The 26,745-nt window shown below is 41.5% G+C and overlaps 1 protein-coding gene and 1 long non-coding RNA gene across 6 annotated transcripts in view; one reads left to right on the top strand and one right to left on the bottom strand.

Moving 5' to 3' along the window:
* Positions 1-1,424: 1,424 nt before the first annotated feature.
* C11H2orf80 (chromosome 11 C2orf80 homolog) lies at positions 1,425-25,934 on the top strand. 5 transcript variants are annotated; one of them, XM_071073317.1, is made up of 11 exons: positions 1,425-1,489; positions 1,636-1,750; positions 3,661-3,797; positions 4,676-4,805; positions 6,716-6,797; positions 8,683-8,765; positions 10,443-10,530; positions 10,932-11,003; positions 19,085-19,172; positions 20,112-20,230; positions 25,523-25,934. In XM_071073317.1, the coding sequence occupies exons 4-11, from the start codon at positions 4,765-4,767 to the stop codon at positions 25,529-25,531; spliced, it is 582 nt and encodes a 193-aa protein (XP_070929418.1). In that variant the 5' UTR covers positions 1,425-1,489; positions 1,636-1,750; positions 3,661-3,797; positions 4,676-4,764; the 3' UTR covers positions 25,532-25,934. The 5 variants fall into 5 exon arrangements, with proteins under 5 accessions (XP_070929418.1, XP_011716174.1, XP_011716172.1 ...); XM_011717872.3 differs by lacking the exon at positions 3,661-3,797 and having other exon boundaries at positions 4,710-4,805; XM_011717870.3 differs by lacking the exon at positions 3,661-3,797.
* LOC139357204 (uncharacterized) overlaps positions 7,579-26,745 on the bottom strand; it is a 44,151-nt gene continuing 24,984 nt past the window's right edge. The window contains exons 2-3 of the long non-coding RNA XR_011610007.1: positions 8,311-8,505; positions 7,579-7,699 (exon numbers count right to left, since the gene is read on the bottom strand). This is a non-coding gene — a long non-coding RNA (uncharacterized lncRNA). The remainder of the gene's footprint in view (positions 7,700-8,310; positions 8,506-26,745) is intronic.

Below are 26,745 nucleotides of genomic sequence, written 5' to 3'. Positions count from 1 at the left end.
ACAAAAAAAAATAGCCGGGCGAGGTGGCGGGCGCCTGTAGTCCCAGCTACTCGGGAGGCTGAGGCAGGAGAATGGCGTAAACCCGGGAGGCGGAGCTTGCAGTGAGCTGTGATCCGGCCACTGCACTCCAGCCTGGGTGACAGAGCAAGACTCCGTCTCAAAAAAAACAAAAACAAAAACAAAAACAAAAACAAAAGTTACCATTGCTTTGTTGTCTAAGAACAAGTTTTACTTTAAAAATAAAATGACAAGCCAGGTGCGGTGCCTCATGCCTATAATCGCAGCACTTTGGGAGGCCAAAGCGGATCGCTTGAGGTCAGGAGTTTAAGACCAGCCTGGCCAACATGGCGAAACCCTGTCTCTACTAAAAATACAAAAATTAGCTGTATGTGGTGGCACACGCCTGTAATCCCAGCTACTCAAGAGGCTGAGGCATGAGAATCACTTGAACCCAGGAGACGGAGGTTGCTGTGAGCTGAGATTGCACCACTGCACTCCAGCCTGGACAACAAGAGCAAAACTCCAGCTCAAAAAATAAATGAATAAATAAATAAATAGTAAACAGTCACGGTAGAGGAGAGACTGAATTATTTTTTAATTTTCTCTATAGAGAATACTATGAAATCTTGGTCCTATTAAGAGATAATCAAAGAGTATGTAAACAAAAAAGGAATTTTAGAGTATGTTAGGCAGTTAGTAATCATGAAAATATTAATACTGATTTTTTGTTTATGGTATTTTTCAACTCTTTAAAAAATTTGTAACTTGTGATTAATAGTTCTATATAAACATTCAATTTTGTATTAGTTTCATATTTACAATTCTGCATTGTTTTTATTAAACAGGGTCCCCATAATGTATAAACTTCAGGCTCACCAAACCCAGAAGTGTCTAGGTACAACATAAACTCAATATGGAGTGAACAACTAGTTTAGAAAATTCCAAATCTATGGTTTTTTCAGTGTCTTCCATAATGCGACCTCAGGTAATCAACTGACTTACTTGGCCAGTGGAAAGGAGTGGAAATAAAGATTAAGAGGTATCAACAACAGACACCCAGCTGTAGATGGGCCAGAAGAACAAACTCTGCCCCCAGTCTAGTGGTATAGAGGAGACACAGACAGAAACCATTAGCAAGCTTTAAGCAAGGGAGCAAGTGTTTAAGACAAGGAGGCAGGTGTGTGGGCAGGGATCTCATTTATCATTAGAAAGATGGTGATGGTTTGAACCCAGGTGATGTTTCTTCAGGATTGCCACTGTTTTGTGTTGACATTCACCAAGTAGAATGATCTTTGCGTCATTGGGTACTTTGGGGCACCCTAAGTATGTAGGAGTCAGAGTTTTACTAGCTTCCCCAGCAATCCTTGCTTAGTCAATTGATTCCTATGTCTGCAGCCAAATGCTATAAAAAACTCCAGGGGAGGTAAACTCCTCCCATCCTCCTGGCTTTTCAATTAATCATTTAGATGGGAAACACAAGCCTACTCAGGTAAAAAGACACGTGAACTTCAGGCCAGGATCACAATCCTGTCCCAAATATATGACTTTTCATCCTCCCTCAACCCTTAATGGGGGTGGGCGTGGGGGAGTGTATTTTTAAAAACAAATGATTTTAATTCATTCACCGTTTCCTAGCAACCAGGAAAAAGCATGTTATCCTGATGTCTGTGAGCACCAGTCTGAGACGCGCGGATGCTCCAGCATGCCTCCAGAAGCAGAGAAAGAACAAAAGCACTGGAATAGGTCTCCGGTTGGTGAGCAATTCTCAAAGGGGAATTTGTTAAGAGCAGGCACCTAATAGAATAGCCCAAGAGACCTAATAGAATAGCCCAAGAGATTGCAGGGGTGCAGCAGGGAACCTGCATGGAATGTGCAGATATTCTCCAGGAAATGATATTCCTATAGAATCTGGGGGCTCTGACTTCTAGGGAATTGTTTCAATGAAACAGTTAAAGCCTGAGACAGCTGACATCTTTCCAGTACCTCTTTTGTGTGTGCTTTCAGCCACACACAAAACACACAGCGGTCTTGTTTTCTTTAGAGCTCTATAGTCAGAGAAGAGGGGTAACTGGCAGAATTCAAATCTAGCTGAATCAGAGTCTGTGCAAATGGCCTTCTTTAAACCAGGCGTAGCTACTAAATGCCTATAAATCACTCACTTCTACAGCTGTAAGGAATCTCTCCAATCATGCAATGCTTTTTTTTACAGAGGAAGAAATGAAGAAACATAGAGAGGCAAATTAATTTGTTCAAGGTGCACAGCTAGTTGGTGGCCTCACAGGGTCTTCTGATCTACAGCTTAGTGGTTTGGGAGTGGGATATACTCATATTTTAAAGATCGAAACCTTTGCATATTATACTATATTGAATGGCGGTGGTGGGGGGCAGGGGATGGGGAGGATGAGGGATGATCTAAGAGGAAGCTGTCACAACAACCGAGCAACGCAAATATTATAACTTGTAAGTCTGAAACTCAAAGGGCTTGCTCAGAATTACAAGACAAGAATGGATTAAAGCACATGCTAAGTGTGCCTTAGTCCCCTTCAAGGAATTGAGATAGGCCAAATAGTCTAGCAACAAATGTTTTTCCAAATTATTGAATCAGAAGAATTTTAATGCATGCCAGACTTTATAGAGTTACAGAATGTTGGGGTAACAAGTGCTCTAGGCAATGTTAGCCAGGCCCATCTTTTTAGGATAATACCTGAGGCTGGGAAGCAGAAGATGCACAGCCACGTCAACGAGTGTGGCTTTCCTGGGTCCAGTGCTCTTTCTTCTCTAGGCAATGGGGCCACCTCTATGGCTTGCTGCATTCTCTCCCCATTGACTCTGTAGGGGGCAATATTATTGTCTTGATACTTAATCAATTTCCTGTGAAATGCTCTTACTTTCTTCCCACTTTCATCTTATCCACATCCCGTTCACTCCCCAAAAACTGAAGCAGATGTAGCAGCAGCAAGAATGATCCAAAATGGCCGGGCACAGTGGCTCATGCCTGTAATCCCAGCACTTTGGGAGGCCGAGGCGGGTGGATCACAAGGTCAAGAGATGGAGACCATCCTGGCCAATGTGGTGACACCACTCTGTCTCTACTAAAAATACAAAAAAATTAGCTGGGCATGGTGGCATGCACCTGTAATCCCAGCTACTTGGGAGGATGAGGCAGGAGAATCGCTTGAACCCAGGAGGCGTAGGTTACAGTGAACCGAAATTGTGCCACTGCACTCCAGCCTGGCAACAGAGTGAGACTGTCTCAAAAAAAAAAAAAAAAAAATTTATCCAAAATAACGAAGGTGGACTAGGGAATACTTTATTTAGATCAGCGCCATCCTGTTTGCTCTTTGCTTACTGTTAGTAGAGCTGAATCAAGTGAAGCTTATATGGTACCATTTTTTTAAAAACTGTGTCTAAAGTTTGTTTTCCAATCATCTTTAGAGTAGTGATTTAAATACACGTACAATTTTAAAAGTACAAAGGGTAGTATAATAAACACCCATAGGTTTAGAATTCTGGAGTCAATAACTACTAACATTTTGTTATATTTGAGTATTGGGGTTCCTCAGAGAAATTGAACTGACAGGATGTGTGTGGATACACACACACACACACGGTGCAGTATAGGCTTAACCATCTCTTTTGCTCAAATATTTTGATTTTAAGGAATTGGTTGACATGATTGTGGGGTCTTGGCCAGTCCAAAATCTGATAGAGGAGGCCAGCTGCCTGCAGACTCAGGGAAGAGTTGCAGTTTGAATCCAAAGGCTACCTACTGGCAGATTCCTTCTTGCATGGGGGAGGTCAGTCTTTTGTTCTATGAAGGCTTTTGACTGATTGGACAAGGCTCACTCAGATAGAGGGCAATCTGCTTTCAAAATCCACTGAATTAAATGATAATCTCATCAAAAAACACCAGAAACATCCGGGATAATGTCTGAACAACTATTTGGTCATAGTGGCCCAACCATAAAATAAATTTAAAAATAAATAAAACATCACAGATAGTGGCCCAACCATAAAATAAATTTAATAATAAATAAAACATCACAGATAGATACCCTATTTATACCTCTCCCTGAGTACCCCATTCAACAGTGATGATTTTCTACAGACTCCTTTTCGATGACTTCAGACCTCTTTTGACCCCATCACCTGATCTTCAATTTCTGGTTCAGTGCAGGGGTGGGAATTGAAGACATATTTCCCATAACCACATTTTCTTCCAAGGACCTCCTGGCCATAGGAGGGTATAGATGGAGTCTATGGAAAACTGCATTATGAGCCACTGAGCCGGGGTGAACTCACTGGGAGTTATGCTCACAGAAAAACCCAAACGCATTTAGATCTAGATGGATCACATCCATCTAGTTTGGATGGTTCTGCCCGAATAGTCTCATCAGCTATTACACAAACCATTTTGGTTTTACTTGCTAGATTATTGCAAGGAAGAGTAAATTAAGTAAATAAGTGCTGGAAAAATTTGGAAGGAATAAAAGGTATTCAAATAAATACAAAGTACAGTGCATGAGCCTCCAGGCAGCTTTTTGACCTCGAATCTGCTGAATAAGAGGCCTGAATGAGGTGCTCCCTCGGATCCCTTCCAGAGCCTAGGACTCCATGACTGGTATTTGGAGTGATAGCATCCCTAACTCAAATTCTCTCTGATTTGCTGCTGTAGCCTCTAGGCTCAGAGAAGCTGGGTCTTCCCACAGGATCTCAAGTGTACTGTTAGCTGCAGATACCTGCTCAGCTGGCTAAGCCTTTAACATGGAAAGAAGGCTCATAAAGAAGGAAATGAAAAAGCTCTTGTAAGTATGATTGAGAATAACTTTCATTTATGACACTTGGCATTCAGTGGATTTCATGTCATAGATGGCTTGGGTATTGGCAGCGGGTAAAAATCAAAGGAAGAATCTATTTCTGCATGGTAGGAGAAAACCAGAGGGTGATCTGGCCTCTCTTGGTCTCCTGCCAGGGAGGCCTCACATGTGGTGCAAGGCAGGATGCTGAAACTTTTGGGAGGATGTTTCTGCTGGCAGCCTGCACATTCAAGGCATCTGCGTTCTAGAGCCTGAGAGCTGAGCCTATGTCCCAGTCAGCCTGTGTAGGCAGGATGCACCGTTGAAAGGGTCTGCCTCTGCTGGTAAAAGGTATACGAGAGATTCCTGAAAGGGCCCAGCATCTGAATTGCAGCCTCCTGCTCTGCCTCTTTTATTGTCAGCCTTATTGACTAAGAAATTCATCTCCTTTTTCTTGACATCTGACCATTTTTAAAACAAACACAGAAAACATCAAGTTTCCTTTGAAAGAAATGTTTTCCTCCCATGGTAGTTTTTTTTTGACTTGTACTTAACGAATGTTGGTGAAAGATCACAAACCATATAAAAAGAAAAAAGAAAGATTATGTTCTATCTCATATGTGTTATAGACACAACAGTAATACCCTTTTCATAAAAAAGCTATCACCATCCCCATCAAATATCTTTTCTTGGCCTTCTAAGATAATTTTAACAAGCCCTTAAGAAATACTAGAAGAAACTATGAATTTACATATATATACATATATACATGTATACACATATGTGAATTCATATATAGTACACGTGCACACATATATGTGTATGCACATGTATGTGAATTCATATTCATCTCTTGCTTTTAAGCGGAGATTATATTGGCATCAGACTTCAGGAAAATGAATTTGACCCAAAAGGAAGAAGGGAACTTACCTTTCTAGATTATATGGTAAAGAAAGGCACACTGATGCGAGTCATATTTGTGTTATATGTTAGAGACCAATAGAATAATAAAGAACAAACCATGATCAGGAATGCCAACTCTTCCACATATCTCATCCAAAGATTTGGAATTTCAAAAGTGATATAAATACAAGTTTATATCCAAAGAATACATTTAGGCTACTTTAAAGTATCCTGAAATTTCAGTAGAAATTTAAGAATTTTTATCAATCTAGTTAAGCTTAGTGACTCAGAAGAAAAGATTTTAGAAGCCAGAAATAAACTTATTCTCCACCTTACGTAAAATTGTGAGATGTGCCGAAATCAACCTGGGAGATGCCATAGTCCTTCTTTTCCTGCACGCATTTCCTTTCTCTGACATTCCCAGGGTAGCACCTCTCTCTCTTCTCTCCTCATGGTGCTTATTTTACCTTCTTTTCTTAAAAGTCACTGTTAGGAAAGGATCTGCTAAGGATAAACTAAAGTGGAATCACTAATAAGTTTTCATGCACTCCTCCTCCTAAGGGTATTGCATTCTAAAGAGAAAAAACCTTATGGAAAAGAATACTTACCTACAGAATTTTATGTATCTGGAATTTATCAACTTTGGACATGCTGCTTGAATTTAACACGGGAAGCAAATGATTATTTTAAACAGTGTGTCTCAATCCTTTTGGTCTTGTAAAACCATTTCTGTGTGTGGGTATGTGGCATATTATTTACTTTCCTGTAAGTTCTGTTCCAGTTGAGTTTAATTTTTAGATAAATGTTATTTCAGCTAATTATGGTTAGACATTTTAAACTGCAGCACTGTAGAATTACCATGTAAACCAAAACTGAATATTAACTCAGCTACCAGAGTATCAGCAACTTCTGTTGTATTTTGGTGGAGGAGGGAGGGATGGGGAAAAAAAAAGCCTTTTTCTGCAGACTGAGCCTGTGTCACTTCAATGGTTCAATGCTGCTCTCTTGCTTTTAAGGGGAGATTATATTGGCATCAGACTTCGGGAAAATGAATTTGACCCAAAAGGAAGAAGGCAACTCACCTCTCTAGATGATATGGTAAAGAAAGGCATGCTGATGCGAGTCATATTTGTGTTATATGTGTATTAAAGAGACAGAAAAAGGATCTAATTTATACAATAAACAAGGCTAATATTGACACCCATCCCCCAAATGTCCTCTTCCTCATCTTCTCCTCACCCTGAGATTGTTCATACGGTCATTTCAACCCACTAACCAGAAAGCAAAAAGAGAATGAGAAAATAAAAATCATGAGAGTTATTTGCTATTAGGAAAGAAGATTAAAAAGCAAAATCAATGCAAGGCGAAATGTTACATCCGTGGAGTTAAGAGTTTGATAAAATTAGCTATCACGTAGTTCTCAAAATAATTTCTTTACCATTTGCATCAGTGGGGGAAAACCAAATAAATTAAGTAACCCTAAAAATCCTTGGTGTTATTTATTTTGAAACCCAGACTCAGGATCTGAAAGTTCACATCACAGAAATTAAGGAAGAAACCATATAAAGATCTAACTCAAAAGAAATCAGCACACCCTGTTTTTCCACTGCCCATTTACTATCCTTGCACTAATAAAAAAGACTGTCCCTCCACTCCCCTCTCTTCTTCTCTGACTAAAGTAGAGTCAGTCTCACTGGCTTTCAAAACTACCCTGGAGCTAAGGAAACAGTTAAGCCTTATTCTCTCTGTACACATATTAAACAGATAAATTAAGTAGATTAGAGCAGTGCTTCTCAAACTTTAATGAGGTCATATTACAAGGCTGTTTTGATTCAGGAGGTGAAATGGGGTGGGCCCACGGCCTAGGAATTTGCATTTCAAATGAGCAAACAGGTGATGCCAAGGCGTCAAACCTCGGATCAGGTTGCAACAACTGGTCATGGTCCCATTCTTCCTGTTTATTTATTCATTTAGGTTCCCTGTTCAGTCTGGTTCAGTCCCTGGAAGAAATAACTCCACTGTTTAAAAATGTTAAAACTTAAGAACGCCTCTACAATAATTAAAAACAAAACCAATCTTCCCTTTTCTGTGTGTGGGGACTGAAAGGAGAGAAGGAATATTTTGATAGACAAATGGTAAATATGCTTACTGAACAGGAACTCTTAGGAATTACTAGGAAAAGGTGGTCACTAGGATAAAAATGAGCCTCTGCATTGGTTCTCAGCTTTTTACTGTGTGTGCGTGTAAAACTCTCAGCAAGTCACTTACTCAGGTCTATCCCGCTCCCCGCCTGCCCCATCCTTGCTTCATTATAGTTCCTCTACCTGTGATTTCCTTCCCCATCTGTAGACATTCTCATCCCACAAGCCCCAGCTTCAATGAAGCTTTCGTCTCTGAAGCTTCTTGGGATTCTAGCTATCTCTCCAGGTAGACATAAAATGGCCCATCCTTCCAAATTCTCACCACACTGCCCCTGCAGCCCTGGAAGCACATTTCTTACATTCTACTCACGGAACCAGAAATTGTTCCCTGCAGCCCTGGTCCCCCAGCCTTACCTTTTTCTATTTTAAAATTTAGGGAAACTGAGGCCCAGAGAGCATCAGTTACTCACCTAAGGATATTCCATGAGTTTTTGGCAATACCTAGATTTGAGCCCAGATTTTCTGATTTCAAGTTTATAATTCTTCACTGATCTCTCCTTTCGTTTCCAAATCACAGAAATCAGATAACTGCTCTAGTGGGAAATAAATGTAATGTCTGAAGATCCCAAAATATTTCTGACTGATTCATCCCTGTGAGGTGAGGTCTGAGAAAAAAAAAAAAAAAATCTGTCTGAGCATCAGGTTATTAAAGCTAATGATCCTTCCCATTTTGGACATGACAGACTAGAATAGGCTTAGCAGTACCATTGCCATTGGGTCCAGAGAGTACTTTGGCCAATGTCTAAGCCTGTTTCTTTGCTTTCTGTGCTTCTTGCTCCCAGGCACACTATGACTTGGCCATCAGTGTTGCTTTGCAATGGCTGCATCCCTCAGAAGACTTAACTTGGTTGGAGTGGGAGGAACTGTAAGTTGAAATAGGTTTGTTGCTTTCCTCTTTAATTTGTGCCTATGATTAACGATTGAGGAAGTTCCAGCCCTAACATCTTCCATCATGAGACACTCTGCTTTGAAAACACTACAGGGTGAATATCACCTTCAACGAGACACCTGAGGAACCTCCACAGTTGCCAACTTGAAGAAGTTACATGTTTCCATGTTTTGCATCTCTACCAATTGACTTCTGTGAGATAAAAGACTTTCTTGCACAGAATGTTGTATCTTAAGGGGCCAGGTGCGGTGGCTCATGCCTGTAATCCCAGCACTCTGGGAGGCCGAGGCAGACTCATTACCTGAGGCCAGGAGTTCAATACCAGCCTGGCCAATATGGTAAAACCTCGTCTCTATTAAAAATACAAAACTTTGCCCAGCATGGTGGTGCACACCTGTACTCAGGAGGCTGAGGCAGGAGAGCAGAATCACTTGAACCCAGGAGGCGGAGGTTGCAGTGAGCCAAGATTGTGCCACTGCACTCCAGCCTGGGCAACAGAGTGAGACTCCATCTCAAAAATAAAGAATGCTCTGTGTTAGAAACGTGACTGCTTTACTGTGTACATGCCATAATTTCAAACAGTCAGTTCTACGGTTAAAGGCTGTAATCTTTTCCTAAGGACTACCAAACACAAATTCTTAAGCATTTAGGCAGATATGTATCTCAGCTGAGCTATTTGAAGCGCAGAATAATTTTCTTTCTGGGATTACTGGCATTTTCTGTCGTGTGTAGGGAGTGTACAGGCAGATTCACTCAATTGGTAAGAACACAGAACTAATGAGGACAGGATCAAATCGCTTATTCCAGAGGCCTGTTATTTTTTTTTCTACTCAATGGCTCTGGACTACACACTTGATCCTAGAGAGATGTAACAGGGTTTAGCTGCAATGAGCAGAAAATCCAATTTGAACAGCCTTAAGCAAAAAAAGGTGGGGAGTAGATTTTATTGCCCTTGAATCTGAAAAGTCCACGGGTAGGACTGTGTTAGGCATGGTTTAATTCAAAACTCAAACAATGTCATATGGATCTACCTCTTGACTCCATTTCCTCAGGGTGAACATCATTCCTAGTTTCAGCCTATTTCATTATCAGAGTAAGGGTGGAGATATATGTATACACACACACACACACATATATATATATATATTTTTTTCATCACGTAATTGTGTCTCAGTGGCTGTTACCTGACTTGTCTAGGGTTGGACAGTGGCAGTGCAGGGGAGGTAGAATACACTGACAGCTCAGTCCACAGTGTATTTTTCACCTTTGGAATCTAGGGGTGTAGTGGGCTCCCCTAGAAGCATATAGGCTTACAGTGGGGTTAGGTAGTTCCCCCAAAGCAAATTGCCACAAGAACGGGAAAGGATAATGGTTCACAAAACCGTAAACATCCCCCACAGTGGCCAGTCTGCCAGTCTTTGACTGCTGTGAAGACATGGATAGATGAGGCCAAATTCATCACCATTATTGGAAGGTTAAAAATTCAAAGTTTGGATTTCACCGATGGAGGAACAATCACATCAGTTTTATTAAGATAAATAAGCGGATAGCACACAGCCATTGCAGATTACTTATCGATTATCATCACAACCTCAGCAGGCATCAAAAAGAACAAGAATAAATCCTCCACTTGTATTTCCTATTCCCCATTAGGAAAATGCCATTCCGTGGCAGACCCATGTATCCAAATCGTAGAGAACGAGAAGCTATGATTTTATCATCTTATGCTGGAATCTTAATGGTAAGGAAAAGAATATCATTTGCCTATATGAATATTTCACATCTACTCTGAGCATTTTTACAGTAATGAATATTTACATTATTTTTCAACCAATGTTTCTAAATGTTTAGGAGTTACTAATAGTAAGTGCTTCATTTTTTAACGTAATAAAAAGACTAACTTCTAAACTGTATATGAGAACATTTATTTAAGAGGCAAAGAAAAAAGAAAAGAATGAGAGACATAACTAATTGGTATCTGGAAAACTGATTCTTCCATTGATCAGAAGTTATTTACTGTATTTAGTACTTATGATACCCAAGCACAGTTTTAGACATGCTGGAGCTATACTAGCTTTGTGTTGTAATAAAAGAAAAGCCATGGTATGATCATACTTTGTTAATGCTGTTGTTGTTTAACAGAACAGTATCCCGATTGAGGAAGTCTTTAGAATTTATGGGGCTGATTCTTCTGCCAGTTCTGGTACCATCAAGGTAAGGGTGACCCGGGATTGTCAATATAAGGGATTTTTAGAGAGAATTTATTTAGTGTATAAATGTATAATGTCGTATTTTCAGACATCAATTACGAAGTAACAATTTTGCATCAAAATGTACAAAACCAGACATAATCATTTCTTACCTGAATAACATGTTTATGAAATGCCTTTCATATGTAAAAGACCACGCAGTAATAACAAATGTGTCTCATGTAAGGCTGAGAAGCGTCAGCAAAGAGGCAGCAAAGAGAGTACCAGGCTTGGGGGCCGAATTTTATTCTGCTGTGGTTTTGGTGTTTTTTGAGATGGAGTCTCGCTCTGTCACCCAGGATGGAGTGTAGTGGCGCGATCTCGGCTCACTGCAAGCTCTGCCTCCCGGGTTCACGCCATTCTCCTGCCTCCGCCTCCCGAGTAGCTGGGACTACAGGCGCCCATCACCATGCCCGGTTAATTTTTTGTATTTTTAGTAGAGACGGGCTTTCACCGCATTAGCCAGGATGGTCTCCATCTCCTGACCTCATGATCCACCCGCCTCAACCGCCCAAAGTATTGGGATTACAGGCGTGAGCCACCGCTCCCAGCCAACACTACTTTTACTAAAGACGGGTATCACTACTGGTCTCAAATTCCTGGGACCCAGTAATCCTCGAAATCCTGGCCTCAGCCTCCTAAGTAGCTGGACTGCAGGTGTGAGCTCCACTCCCAGCTCCTCCCATGAAACTACTTTGAAATCATTAGCAGTAGAAGCAGCAGTGACCTGGGAGTTCAGAAACCTGGGTTTGAGTTCTTACTCCACGACTATGAAACCCTAGATGCATCCCTTTCCTCCTTTGGGCCTCCATATGACTGATCTTAAAAAAAAAAAAAAAGGTGTTCTGATTAATGTTTAAGACCACTTCCATTTTTGACACTTGTAAATGTATGAACATTAAGTAAACATTTAAATATGAACTGCTATTTAGAGGTGAACTACTGATCCCTTCACCTTCGGATACCTCTAGAAGAGGGAAGAGGGAAGAGGAAAAGGAAGGTGGGGTGGTGAAGGCCATGCAGTGGGAAGGAGGAAGGGGGAGAACCAACGCCCTCATGCCCAGGTCTTCTGCTCACACTGTGGCTTTCCCCGCCCCCACCTGGATTCAGAAGGGAGGGCAGGGCAGGGGCAGGGCTGGGCCACAGGAATGCCTGCCTCCCTTGCTCTTTTACTGCAGATCATTGTGCAAGCACTGGGGTCATGTAGAGTTCAAGAGCCCACCAGGTCCACCTTAGGAGTCAAGTGTTTACATCAAAACCAACCTTCCTATCACCTTAATCCATATGTAACCTGACTGCAGTCCTGAGACTCAAATGCCCTTGATGATTGTGAAAATCAGAACTTTCTCTCTGATCCCTCTCGTTTCAACTCACTTCATTCATTCACTCATTCATTCATTCATTCATCTGTTCATTCAGTATAATTGTAGGTGCAGGGGACACAGTGGTGAGCAAGTCAGACAAGGTAACTTTTTAAGAACTTTCTTTGTAGGCAGGGCGCAATGGTTCACGCCTGTAATCGCAGCACTTTGGGAGGCCAAGGTGGGTGGATCACATGAGGTCAGGAGTTTGAGACCAGCCTGGCCAACATGGTGAAACCCCAACTCTACTAAAAATACAAAAAATTTGCCGGGTGTGATGGTGGTCGCCTGTAATCCCAACTACCGGGGAGGCTGAGGCAGGAGAATCTCTTGAACCCAGAAGACGGAGGTTGTGGTGAGCTGAGATCACGCCACTCCACTCCAGCGTAGGCAACAAGAGCGGAAACTCTGTCTCAAAAATAATAATAATAAAAAAATATTTTAGGGATGGGGTCTCCCTATGTTCCACAGGCTGGTCTTAAACTCCTGGGCTCAAGCAATCCTCCCACCTTGGCCTCCCCTAGTGCTGGGATTACAGGCATGCACCACCACACCCAGCCAAGATTACTTTTCCTATAGATCTTATATCCTATATTGGAGCTTACCTTGTCTGACATATAAGCCACCCCAGGCCTGACCCTCCTCAGAGATCAAGATGTTGGTTTTCAAAGAAAGCCCAGCTCTCTGTGTTCCTTGGATAGCCAAGCAAATCATACTGCTTCATTCCTGCTTGCCTTTTTCTGCAGCTTTCTCCCTTCTAGGCTGCCCTTTCTCCTTTTCCCCTACCCCTCAGCACATATACATGCAAGCGTGAGCCCCAAACCCTTCTGTTTCAGTCACTGTTTTCTTCCTGTCATCTTCTGGTACCTGGGAAAGGTCTAGAAAGGTATCAGCACATCTGACTGGTTGGTCCCAACTCACATGACCGAAAGATTAATATGGAAAATCACATCCTCGAGAGGATGGCACTGTGGACCCCTCCAGGCTTGGCTGGGTTATCATTCAAGAAGGTTTGCAAACATGGGTGTCTGAGTAGCTCAGATAAATCAGGTTCATTTAAAGTTGCTAGAAGGCCAGGCGTGGTAGCTCACACCTGTAATCCCAGCACTTTGGGAGGCAGAGGTGGTTCGATCACCTGAGGTCAGGAGTTCGAGACCAGCCTAGCCAACATGGTGAAACTCTACCTCTACTAAAAACACAAAAAATCAGCGGGACGTGGTGGTGCATGTCTGTAATCCCAGCTACTTGGGAGGCTGAGGCAGGAGAATCCCTTGATCCTGGGAGGCAGAGGTTGCAGGGAGCCCAGATTGTGCCACTGCATTCTAGTCCGAGAAACAGAGCAAAACTCCGTCTCATAAATAAATAAATAAATAAATAAAGGTGCTAGAAGGGGAAGACAGACCATGTAGAGGTGGACCAACCAATCTCTACCTATCCATCTGATCACTCATTTATTCATTAAAGAGCCTTTGTTCAGCACCTTCTCTGTTCAGTGACACATAGTCCCATTCTCACAATCAGTGACAATAACCAGCTCAGAACAGAGAGAGATAATATTGTCACAGGGGCTGACTTTTCTTTAAAGCCTTGTATTTGTTTTTTGTCTTAGTTTTTGTTTGTTTGTTTGCTGTTTTTTTCTTGAGACAGAGTTTCCCTATTGTTGCCCAGGTTGGAGTGCAATGGCGCAATCTTGGCTCACTGCAACCTACGCCTCCCGGGTTCAAGTGATTCTCTGCCTCAGCCTCCTGAGTAGCTGGGATTACAGGCATGCGTTACCATGCCTGGCTAATTTTGTATTTTTAGTAGAGATGGGGTTTCGCCATGTTGGTCAGGCTGTTCTCGAACTCCTGATCTCAGGTGATCCACCCGCCTCAACCTCCCAAAGTGCTGGGATTACAGGCGTGAGCTACTGCACCTGGCTGCTTGTATTTGTTTATTGCTATGTGATGTGAATAATGGCTCGATTTTATATACACGCACACACACACAAACATACTATATATACATACATGTGTGTATATATATAATTGAGCCATTGATTACTATACTATGATATATGTATACATATCTGTATATATGTATACATATGTGTATATGTATATTATATATGTATACATATGTGTATATGTATATATAATATACAGATATGTATACATATGTATATATACTATATGTATATGTAGTATATATATAGATATGTTATCCGAGAGGCAGATTGTGTAATGTTAAGCACTAGGATTCCAAAGCCTGGCCTCCTGGGTTTGAATCCCAGCTCCACAGTTACAAGCAGAATAATTCTGGGCAAATGTTCTAATTCTCTCTAATTCTCAGAATAATTCTGGGCAAATGTTCTAATTCTCTCTAATTCTCAATTTCATTTGTAAAAACAGGGACACAAAGATGGGGTTGTTGTGGGAATGAAGTAAGTTAGAATCAGTGAAGCCCTTAGTGTTTGGCACATGGTAACCTCCAAATAATAGCTTTAATTAAAGTTCTGGTACTCAGGGAATGGAGGTCTGGGGCTGTCCTGTGCACTGTGGGATGTTTCACAGCATCCTTGGCCTCTACCCATTAGATGCAAGTAGCTTCTCGCCAGTTGTGACAATTAAAAATGTCAGCCCGGTGCCATGGCTCACGCCTGTAATCCCAACACTTTGGGAGGCCGAGGCGGGTGTATCACTTGAGGTCAGGAGTTCAAGACTAGCCTGGCCAACATGGTGAAACCCCGTCTCTACTAAAAATACAAAAATTAGCCGGGTGTGGTAGTGGGCGCCTGTAATCCCAGCTACTCAGGAGGCTGAGGCAGGAGAATTGCTTGAACCCAAGAGGCAGAGATTGCAGTGAGTGGAGATAGTGCCACTGCACTCCAGCTTGGGCAACAGAGGGAGACTCCATCTCAAAAAAAAAAGAAAAGTCTCTAGACTTTGCCAAATGTCCCCAGGGAGGCAAAATCACATGAGATTGAGAGCTACTGCTCGAAATATTCAAAAATTAAATAGCTAATCAAGTATCCACGTGTATTATTAACACAATGTGAACTTTGCCTCTTTTGGACAACCAGTTATCACAGAGGGTGTAATTTGAGTTACCAATACGAGAGCCTAAGAGTCTGAGGATCTGCCCCGTGAGCCTCACAGGCTCCCCACTTCCCGAACGCCAGTTCAGGCCTTCCTCTTGGAGCTACACATCAGCTGCACTCAGGCACTTTTGCCACATCTTGAATTAGGAATTAGCAGAACCTCTCAATAGGAATGTAGCATTTCAAAGACTGAATTGTAAGGCTATTTTAAGAATCTTTTGGAATTTAACATAATTTCAAAAAATGGTTTTAACTAGAAAGAGGAGTTTAAAAAAACAAAAAAAGATATTGCCAGAGATGATTCTTTAATTGTTACATATATCTGAATGATTCCTTCCGATAAAATGTCTCCTAAGCAACAGCTAAAATCTTTCCCAACCAAAAGCTTAAAACTCTGTTGAATACTAATCAGATTATGTAGAATTTCCTGCAACTGGAATTGGCCACGTGACACAATATGGGTACTGTGCTAGGCTTGATGGCTTTCTCCGGGAGTATGTGCTGCCACCTGATGGTAGAAAGGCGTCATAGGCGCGGGATTGCTCACCAACTCAGGTTCTACCTCCCGAGAGGGAGCGGATTTTGCTGTAGGGAGCTTTTTTCTGCTGAGGATTCTGGACTCCTAGAAAAAATTCAACTAAAGGCGTTATGCAAGTGAGGGTTATTGACAACTAGCCCCGGATAAATATAAAATGTCTTACTCTTTTTTTTTTTGAGACAGAGTCTCACTCTGTCACCCAGGCTGGAGTGCAGTGGTGCCATCTTGGCTCACTGCAACCTCCGTCCCCCGGGTTCAAGTGATTCTCCTGCCTCAGCCTCCTGAGTAGCTGGAATTACAGGTGCGCGCCACTGTGCACTGCTAATTTTTTAAAATTTTTTAGTAAAGAGGTTTTGCCATGTTGTCAGGGCTGGTGTTGAACTCCTTACCTCAAGTGATCCACCCACCTTGGCCTCCCAAAGAACTGGGATTACAGGCTGAGCCACCGCACCCAACCGTGTTTTATTCGATTTTAACCTGAAGAAAAGAGAACATAAATCTTCTTTCAACAAATCAAACAAAAATAAAAATATTCTTCAGCTCCATTTGATGCAGAGAGAGACAGAGAGAGTGGAAATGAGCACATCAGAGAGAGGAAAGAGACAAAGGCAGGTGGTCAGACAGCACTAGAACCTCTGCTTCCCTTCTTTCTTCATGAAGCCGGACCCCAGCGTCTGACTGGCTATCATTTGAGTCCATCTGACTGGCTATCATTCGAGTCCATCCTAACTGACATCCAAGGCCAGAGCATGTCACAGGCAAACAGACTGATGTCCAGTCCCAGCTTTGTCACTTGCTAGCTGTGTGTCTTCAGATAAGTTATTTCTCTCCGAGTCCCAGTTTCCCCATATGTAAATAGGCATGTCTAAACAGGCATGATTACACTTCCCCAAACACACCTGATCACTCTGAGGACTCATCAAGATCGCACATATGGAGCACACGATGGTGGCACCAGGGGACCTTCCATTTTAGTGCTGTTATTTCCAAGTTCACCCCCACTCGGATGGCCAGCCTCCTTCCTCCTGACAGCAGCCTGGTCCCTTCGTGATAGGCCTGGGCTTCCACTCTCTCACACTTACTCCAGTAATTTGCCAAGCATCTTCTCTTTTTGGAGGATGCTGACTCAGACTGAATTGTGCAGAAATTTTAAAATTTTTTCATGATAAGGGGAGGGACCTATGTTTTAAATAAAAGTTCAACATTGACAGATCTTAATCATGAGGAATTGGCTGGATGCAGTACCTGTAATCCCAGCCCTTTAAGAGGCTGAGGCAGGAGAATCACTTGAGCCCAGGAGTTCGAGACCAACCTAGGCAATGCAGCAAAAACCTGTCTCTATCAAAAAATACAAAACTTTGCTAGGTGTGGTGTTGTGTGTCTACAGTCCCTGCTTCTTGGGAGGTTGAGATGGGAGGATCATTTGAGCCTAGGAGGTGGAGGCTGCCGGGAGCCAAGATCTCGCCACTGCACTCTAGCCTGGGTGACAGGGTGAGACCCTGTCTCAAAAATAATAATAATAGTAAACGAGGGATTAAAAACACACTTTCAATATTAATTGTGTCCAAATGAACACTTAACAATATATATTTAAAGGACAAAGACCAAGCAAACCAACAAATCCAAGTGTGTAAAATGGAACAGTATCAACAGCTTTAAAGCTCTCTGCATACCCTCTCCTGTCTCATACCCTTCCTTTCGCCCTAGGTTACCACTATTTTGAATTATGTGTTGATTACTATATTTTACCTCTTTATAGTTTTACCACATATGCATCTCTAATCTATATATTGTTTAAGTTTGCACAATTTTTTGAGTTTTTATAAATAGAATATTAGCAAATGTGTCATTTAATGGTTTTCTTTTTTCATTCAACATTATGTTTGAGAAACTTATTAATACTGCTGCACTAACATAGCTATAGTGTCTTTTCACTACATATAGTATTCCACTCTAGGAATATACCACAATGTTGTCATCTATTTTTCCATTTCAGGCACTTGAGTTTTTTTTTTTTTTTTTTTTTTTTTTTTTTTGAGACGAAGTTTTACTCTTGTTGCCCAGGCTAGAGTGCAGCGACGCCGTCTCGGCTCACTGCAACCTCTGCCTCCTGGGTTCAAGCAATTCTCCTGCCTCATCTTCCCGAGTAGCTAGAATTACAGGCATCCGCCACCACACTCACTTAATTTTTTTGTATTTTTAGTGGAGACAGGGTTTTGCCATGTTGGCCAGGCTGGTCTTGAACTCCTGACCTCAGATGATTCACCCACCTCAGCCTCCCAAAGAGCTGGGATTACAGGCATGACCTACCACGCCTGGCCGAGTTATTTCTTGCAAAAGCAAAAAGCGTTGCACAGCAAAAGAGTTTCTGTGTGGTATATGCCTAGGAATGAAATTGCTAAGCCGTGAGTATAAGCATCTTCAACTCTCTACATAAAGCTAAATTGCTTTCCAAAATGGTTGTGCCAATTCTATTTCTACCAGCAATGCAGGTTATCTACATTGGCTTTTTCAGTTTTGTCAGTCTGCTAAGTGTATTATGGTATTTCACTGTGGTTTAAATTTGCATTCCCCTGATTACCAATGGACAACTATTCACATGTTTCTTCTTCTGTAAAGTGCCTGTTAAAGACTTTTGGCCAGATGAGTGAACCAACATTTCTGCATTAGATGGGCAGGGGGAGCTCTGCCAGCAAGGGAGAGTGGGAATGGGAGGACATCAGGAGACATTTCTCAGAAGCGGTGACATTTGAGTTACATGGTAAAAGAGAGGTAGGTGCCTCTGGGCAGAAAAGGAGGAAATGGCTATAAAGGGAACTATGTGAAGAGTATCTGTGTGTGACAGGGCATTCTAGGCAATGGGAACCAAGTATAGGAACAAAAGGCCATGTGTGCAAGTTCACGTTCATATGCTTCACACGCCCATCAATGGACTGTGAGTACTGTCAGTACTCAAGAATTGGACTCAAGGATGCAGAGTTGATTAAACAGGCCAAATGCTGTAACTAGCAGGTGTTCATGCCACAAAGGATGGACAGATTTTAAAAGTAGGACTGTTTTCCTTTCAGGTTCCCCGAGTTTCATCTCTCCGCCTCTCCTTGCACCCTTTTGCCATGTTAACAGCACCCAAAGCAGCAGAATACGCCCGCAAACAGAGTAAGCCTGGTTACTTTCATCTGCTTAGAGGAATGTAAGTAAAACTAGGAGATTAGGGAACAGCCTCACCAGGTAAGGTCAAAATTGTCATGGGAATTCGATTTCTGTGTCTGGTTGAATTTGAAAGAACCAGGGGCTCTTAGGGCTTAATTTCCCTCCATTACTGAAATCAAGGAAGTCTTATTTCTCACATGCTTTGGTGATGGGAGCAAAGCACTCCAGAAGCAAAGGATCTAAAACTGTGGGCGGGCTGGACAGGGTAGCTCACACTGGTAATCCCAGTGTTTGGGATGCCGGGCTGAAAGGATCTCTTGTGTGCCCAGAAGTTTGAGACCAGCTTGGGAAACTTAGTGAAACTTCATCCCTACAAAAATAAACCGGGCACAGTGGCTCATGCCTGTGATCCTGTAATCCCAGCACTTTGGGAGGCCGAGGTGGGCGGATCACCTGAGGGTAGGAGTTTGAGACCAGCCTGGCCAACAGGTGAAACCCCATCTCTACTAAAAATACAAAAATTAGCTGGGCGTGGTGGCAGGCGCCTGTAATCCCAGCTACTCTGGAGGCTGAGGCGAGATAATCTCTTGAACCTGGGAGGCAGAGGTTGCAGTGAGCTGAGATTGCGCCATTGCACTCCAGCCTGGGCAACAAGAATGAAACTCCATCTCAAAAATAAATAAATAAATAAATAAATAAATAAATAAATAAATAAATAAAATAACTGGCCATGGTGGCACGCTCCTCTCGTCCCACCTACTCAGGAGGCTGAGGTGGGAGGGTTGTTAGAGCCCAGGAGGTGGAGGCTGCAATGAGTCGTGATGGAACCACTGCACTCCAGCCCGGGGAAAAATAATTAATGAAATTAAATTAAATGAAACTGTGGACGTACACATTTTTTTAAAAAGTTTTATATACAGATATGGTTACTACATCTGTCTGTAGGTGTCAAGTCAAGAAAGGGAACAACAAATAAAAATGCCACCAGCAGCTCTACAAAGGAAGCAAATGCCACGGAATGGAAATCATCACAAAGGTTTTCAGACACACAGCCAAAGAACAAAGTAGGTGTGAAATTGTAAATTGGACCAAACTGATACCAGCTATTTTGGGAGTACTTTCCTGATAGCGTGGTTAAAAGTTTAGCCTTTGGAGTCAGATGCTCTGGGTCTGCGCCATTGCACTCCAGCCTGGGCAACAAGAGCGAAACTCCATCTCAAAAATAAATAAATAAATAAATAAATAAATAAATAAATAAAATAGCTGGCCGTGGTGGCACGCTCCTCTAGTCCCACCTACTCAGGAGGCTGAGGTGGTGCCTCTAAAGCCCACTGCTTACCAGCTGTGTGACAGCAGGCAAGCTAAACTCTCTGTGCCTTAGTTTCCTCCTCTGCAAAACAGGAAGAATAATGATACCTACCTCTTAAGGTTGTTGGGGTGATTAACCGAGATTATTCATGGTAAAAGTTTAGAACAGTGCTTAGCACGGAGTAAACCCCAAATAAATACTAGCCATTATTATCTTTTCAGCATTTGAAAAATACTATCCACAAGTTAATTGGCTGTTACTCTGTTGATGCAAATTAATACGTTGAGGAGAAAGTTTGTATTAATATCTGTATCCAAAATGTTCCTATTCTTGATTCCTCTCTCAGTAATAATAATTTTATTTTTTCCTGCTTAATGTCTCCCCTGCTCCTGCCCATCTGATTCCCGATTTTTATGTGGCAGAATTCAGAGAATGATCAGAGATGGACAGGGCTGGAAAGAAAGGAGACAGGAAGGAGGGCTCTTTGTTCTTCCAGCTCTGGGCTCTCAGCTGTAACGTGCAACGTGAAAAGAAAATTTCAGAAGTCAGAGAGACTTCTCTGATTAAAAGAATAAAAGCTGAGAGGGGAGAGAATCAGAAAAGTGGTACAGGGTGGGTGTCTGGGATATTTTAGAGTTTTGTTGAATGGGAAATGTTAGATATGCTGGAAGGCTGTAAGGTAGAAAGGGGGAAGGGAACTTTGAGAACTGATATGCTGACTTACGATTGGGTTTGCATCAGGAAACAAGTGACAATTGAAATTTATTTTTATTTAGTTTGGCTGTTGTGCCATCCATTTTTAAACTGAATCTCTGAATAGACTGGACTACATGAGGCTTAGGATTTATTCAGATTTCAGAGGCAAACTATCTTCTCTGTCCCTTATATCTGATTAATTATAAATGTGACCTTATCATAGCAACTGCTTTAGCAACTGACTGAATTATTTGGTCATATCAGGGTTTTAATAAATGTTATTCTGATAACAGAACAACTGCACTATTTGGAAATTGTCACCATATTCAATTTTCTTTCAAACGTATTTGCTATAATAAGATTTGAAGGTATTAGATTTCTTTTCTTTTCTTTTTCTTTTTTTTTCCTTTTTTTTTTTCTTTTTGAGACAGTCTCGCTGTGTCACCCAGGTTGGAGTGCAATGGCACAGTCTCAGCTCACTGCAACCTCCACTTCCCAAGTTCAAGTGATTCTCCTGCCTCAGCCTCCCGAGTAGCTGGGATTACAGGCATGCCCCACCACATATGGCTAATTTTTGTATGTTCAGTAGAGGCGGGGTTTCACCACGTTGTCCAGGCTGGTCTCAAACTCCTGCCTCAGCCCCCAAAGTGCTGGGATTACAGGCGTTAGCCACTGTGCCCGGCCGAAGGTATTAGACTTTCTAGAACCATAGCTTTGTTTCTGAAGAATTTTTTGAAGAATTTGAAAAATGAGGTCATTTTTTTATATGTGTTTGGAAGCAGCAAGTTTTAGAGAGCAAAACAAAGGAACAACGAAAAAAACAGTAACAACTCCAGAAATCTCACACACACACACACACACACACACACACAAAATCTAGACTTCAAACTTAATCACACACACAAAAAGATCTCTGAAATAGGGGTTTACAGAAAACCCCCAAAGCCTCATCAATGGACCCTATGTAAGGAAAACCTACCTCTAAACATTACTCATTGGTATCTTATTTTTAAATATAATTTTGTTTCATATATGTTTTCTTCCACAACCACTGAAGATTGCTGGATTCTTGATGGAAGCATATCTTTTATTTCCTTAGTATTTCTCACACCTATATGAAGTACTTTGCAGGCAGCAGAGATTCAGTAACTATTTTTATTTAGTGAATTGGCAGTAGGTAGTAAGTGAATAGTCCTTAGGTGACGGTTCTCAAATCTCTGTACCCTGTCTATAGTATCAAAGGCTCAGTTCTGGGGACCAGACCTTTCTATAGGCTGACTGATGCTTGCGAGCCCAGGAGTGTCAAAAGAAAAAACGCCCATGTTTTAGTAGGGCCCCAGGCCCTGAGATGAATCCCTTCCAGAAAGGCCCTTTCTTAACAATCAAACGACAGAAAACCCTTTGTGTTTTTTCTTTCACACTTTATTATTTGTGCATTTTAGGCATTTTTTCAAACTCTTGGGTAATGTATCTTTTAAACTAGTTTTAAAAATTTTAATAGTGATACATGCTTATAAGTAAAATTTTCAAGCCATACAGAAAATATAAAATGAAAAGCAAAAGAACTCCCTCTTCTTCACACCCCTTTCCCACTTTTCAGAAATAATCACTGTTAATATTTCTTGTGACATTTAAATATTTGCTACACATATACATATAAATATACATATATGTATGTCTCACTGGTTTGTTAGAATTCTTTCTATATTAAAGGAATAAATAGTTTATTAAATGGATGAAAAACATGCTTTCACATCTTGGTATTTGAAGAATATTTTCATTTTAAATACTTGAGCTTAATATTTTTCCTTTTTGGCTTGTAGATATTATATGTCTTTTAGCTAAAGAACAATTTTTTTAACCTCAAGATAAAACAATGCCTCATTCAGAATTTTTTATTTATTTCCAGCCACCAAATTTCTTCACAGAGTAAGAGAAAATAGGAAATTATTTTTTTAAAAAAATCTTGGCCAGGTACAATGGCTCATGCCTGTAATTCCAGCACTTTGGGAGGCCAAGGCAGGCAGATTACTTGAGGTCAGGAGTTCAAGACCAGCCTGAACAACAAGGCAAACCCCATCCCTACTAAAAATACAAAAATTAGCTGGGTATGGTGATGCACACCTATAATCCCAGCTACTAGGGAGGCTGAGGCATGAGAATTGCTTGAACCCTGGTGGCAGAGGTTGTAATAAGCTGAGATTGCACCAGTGCACTCCAGCCTGGGCAACAGAGCGAGACTCTGTCTCAAAACAAACAAACAAACAAACAAACAAAACCCTCAGTGTTCTGGGAAACAGTTTTTTTTTTTGAGATGGAGTCTTGCTCTGTTGCCCAGGCTGGAGTGCAGTGATGTGATCTCGGCTCACTGCAACCTCTGCTTCCCAGGTTTAAGCAATTCTCCTGTCTCAGTCTCCTGAGTAGCTGGGATTACAGGTGTGCAAACACCATGCCTGGCTGATCTTTGTATTTTTAGTAAAGACAGGGTTTCACCATGTTGGTCAGGCTGGTCTCGAACTCCTGACCTCGTGGATCCACCCACCTCGGCCTCCCAAAGTACTGCAATTACAGGCGTGAGCCACCGCGCCCAGCTAGGAAACAGTTTTAAAGATTTTTTTTTTAATTGCATTGTCCTGGGAAAGCGTCAGTAGTGGGCACATTACTAGGAAATAAATTTGGAATGAACAGGACCATACTAAAGAGCTAGAATACAGCATACTTCTTGAATCCAGGCTACCCACTTAATAACTTGAGTGAGCTACCTAACCTCTCTGTGCTTTAGTTTTTCATCTCTTTAAAAAGTCATGATAGTACCTACCTCATAGGGTTGCTACAAGCACTAAATAAGTTATATGTGTAAAGGCTTAGAAAAGTGTCAGGACAGGCCAGGCATGGTGGCTCACGCCTGTAATCCCAGCACTTTGGGCAGCTGAGGCGGGCGGATCACGAGGTCAGGAGATCGAGACCATCCTGGCTAACACGGTGAAACCCTGTCTCTACTAAAAAATAGAAAAAATTAGCAGGACATGGTGGCGCCTGTAGTACCAGCTACTTGGGAGGCTGAGGCAGGAGAATGGCATGAACCCAGGAGGCGGAGCTTGCAGTGAGCCAAGATCATGCCACTGCACTCCAGCCTGGGTGACAGAGCAAGACTCCGTCTCTCAAAAAATAAAAAGAAAAGAAAAGTGTCAGGACAGTGGCAAGCAATAATATAATCACTCTCTTTATCACCACTCATGAAAAATTCATGCTATCGTGGAAGGAAACGAGACATAGAGAGAGGACAATTTAAATTTAAATCCAAAGCAATACATCAGAAATTCAAAATAGTATCCTACAAGCATAACACGTAACTGCTAAAAGGCCAAAAACTGATTTGCTTTGGGTAGTACTGGTTAAGAGAAGTATAACTTTTTAATGTGAAAATAATTTCAAACTTAAGAGAAAATTTGCAATAATATACAAAGAACCCACATATTCCTTTTATGCAGAGTCACAAATTGTTAATGTTTTGTTCTATTAGCTTTATTATATTCTCTCTTTGTCTCTCTGAATATAGATAAAGATATATATATTTTTTTCTGAGCCATTAGAAGTTATATATACTCTACCACTTTACCCTATGTCCCTAGGTGTGTATTTCTTAAGAACAAAGTCATTCTCTTTTTTTTTTTTTTTTTTTTTTTTTTTTTTTTGAGACGGAGTCTCGCTCTGTCACCCAGGCTGGAGTGCGGTGGCCGGATCTCAGCTCACTGCAAGCTCCGCCTCCCGGGTTCACGCCATTCTCCTGCCTCAGCCTCCCGAGTAGCTGGGACTACAGGCGCCTGCCACCTCGCCCGGCTAGTTTTTTGTATTTTTTTTAGTAGAGACGGGGTTTCACCGTGTTAGCCAGGATGGTCTCGATCTCCTGACCTCGTGATCCGCCCGTCTCGGCCTCCCAAAGTGCTGGGATTACAGGCGTGAGCCACCGCGCCCGGCCAGTCATTCTCTTAAATAACCGCAGAATAGTTATCAACTTCAGAATATCTATTATTGGTACTTTTATTTAATCTACTCTCTATACACCAATTTTGTCAATTGACCCAATAATGTTCTTTTTAAGCATTTTTTTCCTTCTGTATAAGATCCAGTATGGGATCACATATTGCATTTAGTTGGGAAATATAACTCAATTTCCAAATATATCAGAATAATTCCATGAAAATTCTTTTGTAATTACATTAATCTAATCTATCTTTGTCAGTAAGTTAGTATCTGATATTTGACCTTAACTTCCTATAGACTTAAAGCTAATGTTTGTGTCCATGTTAAATTGATGTGCTTGATACCAAAATCATCTTTTATTCTGCAGGTCACTTAGAAAATTGGAATTGTACCATGGAACTTCATAATAGATTCTCTGGGAGCAGATGAGAAGCATCATCTTAAAACCACAGCTTTTGCCAGTACATTTTTCTTTACAACTAGTTTTTGATATAACTGCATTGAAGTGTTATTTTTGATGTTGAGCTTTCTTCTTTTAGAAGCATATTACATGGCTACATTTTGTTAAAAAAAAAAAAGTATGATCTTATGCTACTTCATTGTGACTGGCAGACTGCTGGAGAATTCAGAGAGTATATAGTATTTCTGTATTAGAGCAAGCTGGCTTTGTAGCATATTTTACAAATGTGTGGCATTAAATATTGCACAGAGATGGAGTGGGAGGCAGATTTTCAAAGAGTTAATCCAAAATAAAATTAATCTGTCATTGATTGCCTTTACTGTGTTCTCATATGAAAAAATTTTTTAAACTCATTTCAATAAAGCATTAAAAGAAAAATGAATACAGGCTTTCTCTCAGTAGACTATAAAGACTACTAGGAGAGAAGATGTTCTGGTCTTTTAGTACCTTTCCAAAATGCTGATTAGGCACATGGCTTAGCCTGTCAATGTATGTAATAACAACTTGATTACATGAGCGTCAGTGTGCATGCTACATTTCTTCAGGTTCTGGTGTGCCATCTGTCTGCAGAACAGTTTTCATCAGCATGTGCAAAAACACAGATGGGGGGTGTAGACTTTTTCTGAAAATGGTGGTGTATTCTCATGCAGGGCTGGGAGACCAATGCAACGTTTTCCACACTGGGTTTGATTATGGTTGTAAGTAAGATTTACCAGTAGGCCTGCAGCTAATTAGAAGGGACGCAAAGGAGGGAATCAGCAACCTGTGGTCCCTGTATGCCCTGCTAGGTGTCTAGCTTCATAGGACGTCGCCCAGTTTTCTTTTGCCTAGCTCTGCTAGTTTTTTTTTTCTCGGTAGCTATTGCTGTCTCTCCTTTTACCACCTGCGCATTTGCCTTACATGCTGCCTGAGGATTTTCACAAACGACATTGTGAATGTGTTGCTAGCTGTGGTCAAATACTCTTTTAGAATACCTCCGTGGGTCTAAAGCACAAAGGTGTTTGATTTCATCTTCCTACATACATGTGGAATGACAAAAGACAGTCTGGGGTTTGGAGTCTTCCTCCACCCTTGCACATCTGAGGAGTGCTTCTAAATCAATACGTTGGCAGCAATGGAGAAGGCTCTCA

The sequence above is a fragment of the Macaca nemestrina genome, chromosome 11 (assembly GCF_043159975.1).
Source record: "Macaca nemestrina isolate mMacNem1 chromosome 11, mMacNem.hap1, whole genome shotgun sequence".
Lineage (NCBI taxonomy): Eukaryota > Metazoa > Chordata > Mammalia > Primates > Cercopithecidae > Macaca > Macaca nemestrina.
Note: the sequence above shows the minus strand (reverse complement) of the source record. Positions and strands in the feature narration are given on the sequence as shown.